General features: G+C 42.9%; 1 protein-coding gene across 1 annotated transcript in view; it reads left to right on the top strand.

Annotated features, from left to right (window-relative positions):
• Positions 1–12,048, top strand: part of RNF121 (ring finger protein 121) — a 53,934-nt gene that overhangs the window by 21,954 nt on the left and 19,932 nt on the right. Inside the window, exons 3-6 of the mRNA XM_034759241.1 lie at positions 102–243; positions 1,672–1,826; positions 2,551–2,658; positions 5,359–5,479. Coding sequence (XP_034615132.1) covers positions 102–243; positions 1,672–1,826; positions 2,551–2,658; positions 5,359–5,479 — 526 coding nt within the window. The remainder of the gene's footprint in view (positions 1–101; positions 244–1,671; positions 1,827–2,550; positions 2,659–5,358; positions 5,480–12,048) is intronic.

Raw genomic sequence — 12,048 nt, 5'->3', positions numbered from 1 at the left:
TGGAAACTTTCCCGCAACCCTGCCATGCTGCTCTACATACCAAGTTCTTCCTGATCCCAGCCTGTGCACTCCAGACTTGACTTGCCTTGTTCTCATTTCAGGGTCGAGCATGCTCGGATGCACGCCAAGCACCGTGGCCATGAGGCCATGCATGCCGAAATGGTCCTCATCCTCATTGCCACGCTAGTGGTTGCACAGCTCCTCTTGGTACAGTGGAAACAGAGACATCCTCGCTCCTACAATGTAAGCGTTTCCCACCCTGTTTCATCCACCCTCTGGCTACAGGTGCTAAATGGAGCTGGCATTTAGCTATATAAACAGTTGTAGTAATGTCAATCTCTGACTGCCCTATGATGTTGAAATACCCATTTGCCTTCCCTGTCCAACAGTGCGCATTGGAACTGTATGAGAGACATAGGCCACAAAATACAATTTCCTTATCAGTGTAGCATATGTCCAGGGTTCTCAACCTTTTTCTTTCTGACCCCCTCCCCCTCTAACATGCTATAAAACCTCCACAGCCCACCTCTGTCACAACAACTGATTTTCTGCATATAAAAGGCGGAGCTGGTGTTAGGGGGTAGCAAACAGGGCAGTTGCTTGGGGCCCCGTGAAGCTAAGTTGCTCAGGCTTTGGCTTCAACCCCAGGTGGCTGGGTTCAGCCCCATGTAGTGAGGCTTCAGCTTTCTGCCCTGGGCCCCAGTGAGTCTGACGCTGGCTGCTTGATGGGCCCTCTGAAAACTGTTCACAGCTCCCCAGGGACCCCTGGCTGAGAACCACTGGCATATGTAACTCTTTGCTAGTAAGGAGTTTATACCAAGTTGTGTTAGCCCTTAAGGAGGCAATGGAACAAATAGATCTCACCCCTGGTGTTACTCAGAACAATGTAAATGAAAGCTGGAGTTCACCATTGTCGTTACTCAGAATAACGCAGACTGTTTGAGTGGAAGCTGGATTTCATGGTCGCCGACCTCATTTGCCATTTGAATGCTCACAGATGCTTGTCCGCTCGCTTGGTTTGCTGAATCCTCTCAAGTCTGTTGGTCCCTCTGCCACCATTGATTTTGCTATCCTGGTGCATCAGACTGTACATCAGGGAATATCGTTCCATTCAAGAACAGGGGGTTCTTCCAGCCCTCATGATGCCAATTAACAGTGCCAGACAATGGCTTGTTTCCTACATGGCAGTTTTGCAAACAATTCCATTTGCACTGCAAAAACTTTGTGCTGGGAAAGGATCTGTATGGAATAATTGAAGCTTATTGTGTATCTGCTTTGAGGGATGTGTGGGTAAACTCTTAGGACCCCCGAACAGGAGAAAATTGCTGTGACCCTCTTACAAAAAATGATGAGGCAAGTATTGAGCAGATATGCCTCTTCTAGCAGAGTTGAGCAAACCCCAGTAGCTCATTTATAATATTACAATGACTTCTCCCTCTGGTTTAAACCTTCCCCACAATCTGTCCCATCTCGCCCCTCGCTTAACCCACTGAAAAAATGTTGGGTAACATATTATTTAATTCAGATTTCATAGTGTCCAGGGCCATACAACCAAGAATGTATTCTCTTTAAGAGGGACAGAGGGGCTGCCAGTATTGGTGTAGCCTGTTTCAATGCCATTCAGTGTGTGAGCTCGGTCTTAGTTGAAAGGCCTTTGTTTTGTTCTTGCAGATGGTGACCCTCTTCCAGATGTGGGTTGTTCCCCTTTATTTCACGGCGAAGCTGCACTGGTGGCGATTCATGGTGATCTGGGTCCTCTTCTCTGCTGTCACAGCCTTTGTCACTTTCAGAGCAACTCGTAAACCTCTTGTGCAGACGACTCCGAGGTGAGCACGATCGTCTTCTCATAAGCCACATGAACCAAAAACTAACCATGGTTCTGCACAGGCTGCCTCTGTGAGAGCAGCAGTTCGCTGGCTTTATTCAGATTGCCATGCAGCAGACCTACTGCTTTGCTTCAGCTTTGCAGTTCAGCTTCCGACTCCAGCAATATTCCCACCTTGTACCGGGGACCCTATGATGGGACTGTATTAATCACGCTCCTTTGACCGTCTCACTTGGATTCTGCCCACTAATCATCTCTGTCAGGAGTGCTTCTAACATCGCTGACAACTGATCCGCTTCAAACAAAATCAGCCTGTCACTGAAATATTAATTTTCCCCAGAATCTCTGCTGATCTGAGCGACAGGTGGAAAGCCTGGTAGATCGTAGCCCTGCAGGGCTATATGTGGACCCATGTCCTAGTGTGGGTATTTTCTATCCCTAGAAGGTCATGAAGTACTGGACTTGAAAGTCATGACATTCCATACATCGTGACCTGCCAAGAGCCACAGGGAGAGTAAGTGTCAGAGCTGGGATTAGAACTCTGAAAATCTGGCTCCCCAGTCAATGGGCAGCCCACTATCTCCCTTTCATATGAACAGCTCAAATGTCCTAAGTGATAAACTAGCTTGAGTTAGAATCTTAAAACTCCTTCAGGTGTTCCATGAAACTCCCTTCAAAATACCGGTAAAATCACTTCACTTTTGGGTGTGTGTTTTGTTTTACAGACTGGTCTATAAATGGTTTCTGCTGATATACAAGATCAGCTACGCCACTGGAATTGTTGGGTACATGGCTGTAATGTTCACTCTTTTTGGTCTTAACTTATTATTCAGGTGAGTAAATCTTTGCTGCTTAGCTCAGAGTTAAAATGGCAAAGCTGCGTAGAGCCAAGTGTTAGCTGTGGGGCTCTTTAAAACACACTGGGAAATAGGTACGGCCATATATAGTCCTAGTCATGTTATCAGTAACGTAGGAGAACAAAGTGCTGACTAGTTTCTCTTCTGGCTGCTAGAGCAATCACAAGCGATGTGCCTGCACATAGACCATTCAAAGTGGTCCAAGTATCTTTCTTAGATTTCCAGAAAGCCTTTGACAAGGTCCCTCACCAAAGGCTCTTACGTAAATTAAGTTGTTATGGGATGAAAAGGAAGGTCCTTTCATGGATTGAGAACTGTTTAAAAGACCGGGAACAAAAGGTAGGAATTAATGGTAAATTCTCAGAATGGAGAGGGGTAACTAGTGGTGTTACCCAAGGGTCAGTCCTAGGTCCAACCCTATTCAACTTGTTCATAAATGATCTGGAGAAAGGGGTAAAAAGTGAGGTGGCAAACTTTGCGGATGATACTAAACTGCTCAAGATAGTTAAAACCAAAGCAGACTGTGAAGAACTTCAAAAAAATCTCACAAAACTAAGTGATTGGGCAACAAAATGGCAAACGAAATTTCATGTGGATAAATGTAAAGTAATGCACATTGGAAAAAATAACCCCAACTATACATACAATATGATGGGGGCTAATTTAGCTACAACAAATCAGGAAAAAGATCTTGGAGTCATCGTGGATAGTTCTCTGAAGATGTCCACGCAATGTGCAGAGGCGGTCAAAAAAGCAAACAGGATGTTAGGAATCATTAAAAAGGGGATAGAGAATAAGACGGAGAATATATTATTGCCCTTATATAAATCAATGGTATGCCCCCATCTTGAATACTGCGTACAGATGTGGTCTCCTCATCTCAAAAAAGATATACTGGCACTAGAAAAGGTTCAGAGAAGGGCAACTAAAATTATTAGGGGTTTGGAGAGGGTCCCATATGAGGAGAGATTAAAGAGGCTAGGACTTTTCAGCTTGGAAAAGAGGAGACTAAGGGGGGATATGATAGAGGTATATAAATTATGAGTGATGTGGAGAAAATAGATAAGGAAAAGTTATTTACTTATTCCCATAATACAAGAACTAGGGGTCACCAAATGAAATTAATAGGCAGCAGGTTTAAAACAAATAAAAGGAAGTTCTTCTTCACACAGCGCACAGTCAACTTGTGGAACTCCTTTCCTGAGGAGGTTGTGAAGGCCAGGACTATATAACAGCATTTAAAAAGAGAACTGGATAAATTCATGGAGGTTAAGTCCATTAATGACTATTAGCCAGGGTGGGTAAGGAATGGTGTCCCTAGCCTCTGTTTGTCAGAGGGTGGAGATGGATGGCAGGAGAGAGATCACTTGATCATTACCTGTTAGGTTCACTCCCACTGGGGCACCTGGCATTGGCCACTGTCGGTAGACAGGACACTGGGCTAGATGGACCTTTGGTCTGACCCAGTACGGCCATTCTTATGTTCTTATCTGCCCAGAACTCCGCTTTCAGCAAGAATGCTCAGGTGTCATACACATCCATTCCTTTTCCTTAAGTGTTAACATCACCAGCTTCTGCCAGCTCCTCCTCTTGTGCATATCCGTACCAAGTACCTTTTAATGTTCATCCTCCTGGGAAACAGGAATCCTGATGTCACTTGTAAAACCAGCTCCAAGATACTGTCGCATTTTAACTGGGTCTGAGTTGTCACCCTATCTAGAGTTGCGTGGTGGTTTTTTTTTCTACCTGTTCTGTACTGATCTGATCTGATTTCCTCTTCCCCTCTCCCCCCCCCCCCCCCCCCGGCTCCACCGACACACAGAAGCATGGAGAAGTTAGGCTCTGTGATTTCTCCATTTTGTGCTCTAAAGTTATTTGCCACTGTGTAACATCTCCAGCCTTGATGATCAAGGAGACTCCTGGCTATCTTTTTCTCTTCGTGAGAGATGTTGAGTACCTGCAACAGCAACTGAAGCCCCTGTCTCTCAGAGCTACCCCTTAAATCTAACTATGAAACACTGCCTGAGAATTCACCATTAGAACAAGCGAGGCTGTGGTCCTAGTGTAGCAGTGAAGGGTATGGACTCCATGCACATTAGGCAATTTAAGGATTGTAGATTCCAAGGCTAGAAGGGACCACTGCGATCATCTAGTCTAATCTCCTTCAAAACAAGACAGATTCACCAGCACAAGATGCTACATTAATAAATATCACTGCATTTAGAAGATAACTCTTGCCAAAAGTCCCAAAGATCTGGTATTTACAGCGATTATGACATGGCAGTCGGGCATGACACTACTATGTGTGGATACACCTCTACCTCGATATAACGCTGTCCTCAGGAGCCAAAAAATCTTACCGTGTTAGAGGAGAAACCGCATTATATTGAACTTGCTATCCACCGGAGTGCACAGCCTCGCTCCCCCCTCCCCCGCTCCGAGCACTGCTTTACTGCGTTATAGCCGAATTTGTGTTATATTGAGGTAGCGGTGTATTTCAAGACTGAACTCTTACGTGATAGATGAGGTTCCTAGCACACCATTAAATATTGCTAATGAGGCCTTTAACCCTGTCATGCTATGTTTTTATAGCAGGCTAGCTTTGCACGTGTTCAGTGAAGCGACTTTGTTTGACTGAAGAACTCGTTTGACGTTTTTCTGCCTCTTCCACTGCAGAATCAAACCCGAAGATGCAATGGATTTTGGTGTTTCCCTCCTGTTCTACGGCCTTTATTACGGAGTACTTGAGAGGGACTTTGCTGAAATGTGTGCGGATTACATGGCATCAACCATAGGGGTGAGTTGGCATGGACACACCATTTCCTAGAGCTGTGATTATTCTCTTTAGTGCAGCATTTAATCACCAGAGGACTTCTTGTGAAGTTTGCTTCTGTAACGCTATCTTTTCATGGGGAAGGGGGTCAGGAATGATGACACCAAAGAGCAGCTTCTTCAAGTTTGTCTAAATTGAGTGTCTAAGGCACCTATCGCTATTGTGTCTAAGCACGGATGTTCCATAAGTCTTCTGTGCACTTCTGAAGGCTGCTGCTTGCTTTTCTGGCATCCCACATGGGTAAAGCTGGTTTAAGACTTCATGTTACGGTGGAGCCCACCATTGATTCGTACACCTTTTACCATGCTTCTCAGCAGGTCCACGTGGTATTACTATTAGACCTTAAGTGAATGACTACCCTTTCCTTCAGTCTGTCACTCCAACCACCTCCCCATGTACCTGTTTCACGTTATGGCCTACAACACCTTCCTTTCTTCTTTGGTGCTCCCTGAGAAGGTGGTTAGTAGAGTTGCTGAGTCAGGGTTCTCCACCTCTTAGTCACCCCACTTCTAGTAGCCAGTCCTCCACAAAGAAGCTGCCGCAGGAGCCTACATATGGGAGAGCTCTTGGCATGAGGCTGGCTCCTACTGCAAGCGATGGAGTAAATTTGCTTCAACAGACAATCTGAGATAGGAGGATGCTCATTAATCCCTTGTATTCCAATCCACAGGTTTGAGAGCTGCTGTTTATAAATGATGGGGCTGATCATTCCCTTAAGAGAACTTTACTCTTGAAGACCACAATTACAGGCAGTTTCTCTTCTACATGAACTGAACAGGCCATTGAAGAAATGTGCAGAGCCTGTGAGTTTCCCTCATGGATAGGTTCTATCTAATATATTCATCTATACAAGGCCAAAGAATCCCAGTAGCCCAATAAACTCTTCAGCATCGCTCCCCTCTTCCACCTTGGCCATATGCTATTTAGCAACTTAACCAATGTGGGATGGAATAGACCCCACATCCATGTAGTCTAGTTCCTTCTCTTCAGTAATGTCTAATCTGTTCGTTCTTTTGGCATACAGCTCTGTACTGAAGAAGCTGTATTCTCAGCAGTTCTGTCCTCTTTTGGAAAGTGGATGGTTGTCTTTCTCCTCCGCCTCCCAGCACTAAAACATCTATGGAGGATGCTTGGACGACCGTGGTTCCTAAGCTAGCATGAGAATCCATGGTTTTCAGGAAGTGACCTCCTACCTTCTGATCTGTTGACTCCAACTGAGGATATTCAGTCCCCACAGTTTTGCCTTTAAATGTCACTCCTTCCAACCCCTCCTCTCAATCTTTGGTATATTAACCATGTCCTTAGTTTGGAAAGAAGAAGAAAAAGAGAATGTGCAGGTTCCAAAGAAAAATAGTTCCCCCTTTCCAGAGCTGATCTCACAGATCACACAGTGCACTAGAGCAATTCAAATTCTTTTCAGCTATGGCTCTATCTTGTACTGTGAAACCCATCGCTTCATGCAGCTGGCCCGAGGGCTTTCCTATCTTAAACAACACTGGTCCATCCATTGGACTGGGGAATTTAATCAGTCTTGAAAAATTCTTCATGTCCTGGGCAAGGAAACTTTTTTTTTTTTTTTTGGTGATGGGGCTAGTGGGTTCTCATTAGTTTCTTTGTGAAGGCTGGACAAGTGAACTTCTTGGGCTTGGCTTCATAAGTTTTCATGGGTAGTTTTGTGAGGCTGCCGTACATCATAGAGTCTTCCACTAGCTGGCAGTATAGCTCTTTCTTGGTCAGAAGAATGAATCAGAGCAGCAGTGAGAAAAGGTGGGTGAAAGGGAAGATTTGATTTAAATCATGATTTAAATCACTAGTCACGAAGACTCGATTTAATCATGGATTTCTACATAAAAGTGCATTCTTGTTGGTGGTTATAATCTTAACAGATATTCTTCAAAACTCAGAGAGAGATGTAGGTTTCATTTTTAGATGCTACACACTATACATTTTTAAACAGTGATTTATTTGGAAAACTTTTCAGAATAGTTTTACAGATATATCAGAAAATGAATGATTGTTTGGTTATTTCATTGACCAAAGGTAATTGAAGCAGATATTTATGAAGTCATTGGGAGGTGAACTATCTCCAATTCAACAGGTTAATCATTTATATTTGGAGGATTTTTCTTGCCATGGAGAACATCCAGGTCTCTGGATTTTTTTCAACAGCAAACATATGTAATATTTTTACAAAACAAGCATAAGGATTTTTGAATTTGGTTAAACATTCAAGCTTTTTAAAATCAGGTTTATTTTTGTTAAAATTGTTTAACTAAAATAGTTAAATGCATTTTTAAAAAAAAAAAACAAAAAACAAAAATTAGACTGTCAGGTCAACATGAGAAATTTAAAATATTGGCTTCTGCAGCTAACTCAGTCATCTTCACTTTCATTTTCCTGTTTGTTCATAATCTGGAAAAGAAAAACAAGCTTTCCTGCTTTTTTTCAGGTCCCAAACGATTTCTCAATTTGGAATGAATTAGTCCAAAGGCAGAAAATATTCTTTCTACACCAGCAGAAGAAGTTACTGCTGTTAAAAGTGAGATGATCACTTCAACAGTCTCTGAATCCAAGTGCTTAAGTGACTTCCACCAGTTCACTGGTGTGACTTTCTTTAAAACATCATCAGCAAACATATATTTCTTGAATGGTTCTTATGCCCAAACTGGGTCTCTTTTATGGCCTGCTGCCATTATAGGATTTCCCTTCTAGTGAGGGAATGGTATGGTAGATCTCAAATCAATGAAGGCTACACTCAGAAAGACCTTAAGACTTCTGGAATATGCTGCCCAAACAGTTTCACTTTTTTTTTTTCTACTGCCTGTGCCTCCCTTATCACATTTATCTCCAGACTTCTTCTCCTTGTCCAGATCTATTCTGCCCCCAACAATCTTCTAGTCATTGAACTTTTTGAAACTTTGCACTTTTTAGAGAGAGGTAAGGGATTGACTCTGTGTACACAAATTTGCAGAGACACAATAGGGTTGAGGTCTATTATTTCTCACCTCTATATAGTCATTTATTTGTTTAAAAACATTTTTGCTGTTATCTCTGGAGACACAAATCCACAATTTGAGAACTGCAAAACTAAGCATCTCTGATGGTATCTTCTAGACTAAGCACTGAGTCCTATTGGCTAGATAGAAAGATTAACCTAAATAATCTCTACAGAAGCCCCTGGAGCCCCATAAGATTGGGTCCCTAATCCATGAACTATTGGAACTCATTTACAAAACTTTTCTTAAACATTACATGAATATATTGTCTCAAATTCTAATTTCATAGTATATGATCCCTATTCCATCTTTGAACTATAATGTATCTTTAGATGGATTTTTCCTCAAAAAACATTTTATCAAAAAAATCTGACTTAAATAAAAATCTGATTTTGTTTTTGTTTTGTTTTTTTAAATAATTGATTTTTATCCACCCTGGTGGATGAGGTAATATCTGTTATTGGACCCATTTCTCTTGCTGAAAGAGAGAGGCTTTTGAGCTAGTCGGAGCTCTTCTTCAGACCTGAAGAATCATAGCAACAGTGACAGGCCTGGAATTGAAACTGATTTTTTAATGCGGTTGGAGATGGTTAAAGAACTAATGGGTCTAGTCTGTCCTCCCTGGTTACTTGTATAGGTTTTATCCACTAGTGGTTTGTCCAGCCTCATTCTGAGTGACACAGCAGTGACCCTGCCATTGTCAACTTTGGGAGACCGTTCCACAATCTTTGTGGATTTCAACTTTAGCAAGTCTGGTTTGAAACTCAGAATTTATCTTTAATTTCATATTACTTAGGTACCAACCTAAATGATCTCTCCCTTTTTGGTATTTCCACCCTACCAAAGACTTGTGGAGTTAATCATGGTTTTACGTTTGTCATCATAAATCAGTCTGTCTAGCTCCTTAATCATGTGTTGCTCTTCTTTCAAAGGTGTAGGTAAACCGGAAGGAATTTAAATACTGAAGTGTCCAGAATTAAGCCCCTTTGTTGCCATAACAGTTATATTATGATCCAGTCAGATCTCAAAAGCTGAACAGAACTGAGCTTGGTCAGTATTTGGATTGAAACATAGGAACTGTAGTAATGGATCAAACCAGTGTTCTTCTAGTCCAGTATCCTGTCTCTGCCAGTGGCCAGTACCACCTGTCTAGTGGACAAATATAGAATAACTTAACCATAGTAGGAAGCTACCTTCTGGCCCCCATCAGTTAGCGCAGGGATAGACAACCTATGGCACGCGTGCCGATTTTCATTGGCACTCACATTGCCTGGGTCCTGGCCACTGGTCCTGGGGGCTTTGCATTTTAATTTAATTTTAAATGTAGCTTCTTAAACATTTTAAAAACCTTATTTACTTTACATACAACAATAGTTTAGTTATATATTATAGACTTGTAGAAAGAGACCTTCTAAAAACATTAAAATGTGTTACTGGCATGCGAAACCTTAAATTAGAGTGAATAAATGAAGACTCGGCACGCCACTTCTGAAAGGTTGCCAACCCCTGAGTTAGCGGTTGATGTATGCCCTGAAGTCTGAGGGTTTATATCTCTTCTGGAGTCTTTTTATGCTGTCTAATCACCCATTTACATCTCCAGTCTCTTTGAGTTCTGAGTTCTGTCTCAATGATATCTTGTGGCAGGGAGTTGTATTAAAGCCCTTTTATTAGTTTTACACTTGTTGCCTTTCACTGTAATACCATGTCCTTTGTTCTTGGATTATGAGTAAAGACCACCCCGTGTACCTTCTCTATATAAGTCCCTATTATGTGTTGTAGCATATTGCCCTTCATATGTAGTATTTCCATGTTTCTAATCGCTCTTCGTGTTTTCCTCTGAGCCCTGCTGGCTCTGTGATACAGGGAAGTGCTTATTTCTCTTTTTGATAAACCACAACTGGACACAGTATTCCAGAGCAAGGCATGCCGCTGGTCTGTACAATGGCATCACAATCCGTGTTTTCTGTTCTATTCCACACACATTCCAACATCTTGTTGGGTTTTTTTTTCATTGAGCAGAAGCTTTCCATTGAGCTGTCCACAATGACACCTGTCTTTCCCTGAGTTAATTGGGAACCCAGAAACTTGTGAGTCGCTCAGCTTCTGAGACCTCCCTAAAGAACATCCGGGTTCTGCAGGGAATAGTGCTGTGAACCTTGGGTAGCATTCTGCCCTCTGAGTTGGTACCAAACCAATGTTCAGCATGGTGCTAATCTGTGCTGTGCTGCTGGAGGTGCTACTCCTGAGGGCATTCTGCCCCCCAAAATTAAAAATTCTGCAAGTTTTATTTGTCAATAAAAAAATGCTGAGGCTCTAGCATGGCAGTGGGAAGCACAGGCCTAATTATGTTGTGGTTTCATTTGCCTACAGTGTTGAGTTCCATCTCCAATCCTAAACTTGTGTTTCTTCTCAAAGCTGCTCCTCTTCAGTGTTGGATGAAAACCCCCTCTTGTGCTGGTGTGTTGTTTGCATTTATATCTGACGTGCTTTGAGGTCATGTTATGAAAGATGCTGTGGAAGAGCGAGCAAGGGCCTAAAACCTCAGCTTCCCCAATGGATGATCTAATAACATGAAAACTGGCTGCTGGGATTGTGGTCATAAGGGTCCCTTGTCATAAGAACATAAGAATGGCCATAGTGGGTCAGACCAATGGTCCATCTAGCCCAGTGTCCTGTCTCCTGACAATGACCTGTGCCAGATGCTTCAGAGGAATTGAACAGAACCAGGGCAATTATCCACTGATCCATCCCCTGTCATCCAGTCCTAGCTTCTGGCAATCAGAAGCTTAGGGACACCCAGAACATGGGGTTATGTCCCAGACCATCTTGGCTCTCAAAATTAAGTCACCTTTTTGAGGTGGCCTCTAACTTTATCTGGATTAGGATCCTTGGGCTGCTCTGATAGTCCACAGCCAGCTTCCAAAGAATCTAAGGGTGGTTCTAGTCAGTATGTTGTGCCTTTCCACTTTCCCAGATGTATGTGCACAGACTCCATCCTCCGGGGAGACAGACCATTCCTCCTATCACTGCATTAGACCTTCACATCGTGAGCCCACAGAGCTAGGGAACGAAGGCTCCTCCCTTCCTTTCCAAGAAGGCCTTTCCAGCCCAGGCCTGATGTCAGGTAGTAGTCTGTCTGTGAAGGGACAGAAAAAGGCCTGGGAGGAGATGCGGGTTGTTCAGTGGAAAAGTCTAGCTCAGTGTGCAGCCACTGAGGTTAGGATGCCTGTGGAGTGGAATAAATAGTAAAGCGACTGTGCGGTTGTATGAATCCGTTTTTTTGCCCCCGTGGAATAGCATCTTCAGTGGTGGGCGCCTTCCTCAGAGAAAAGGGTTCAGAGACCGATAACAAAAGTAGCTAGAGGCACAGACAGACTTCACATAGGAGACTGAAAAGATCAGAACTGTCTGGTGTGGAGAGGAGATAAATAAGAGGGAACAGGGTAGAGAGAAGACAAATTGGGCATTTCTCATAATACAAGAACATGGGACATCAATGAAACTGAAAAGCAGTACACTAAAACTGAGAGCAGGGAA

This window comes from Trachemys scripta, chromosome 1 (genome assembly GCF_013100865.1).
Source record: "Trachemys scripta elegans isolate TJP31775 chromosome 1, CAS_Tse_1.0, whole genome shotgun sequence".
Taxonomy (NCBI): Eukaryota; Metazoa; Chordata; order Testudines; family Emydidae; genus Trachemys; species Trachemys scripta.
This window is presented reverse-complemented; position numbering and strand designations above follow the sequence as displayed.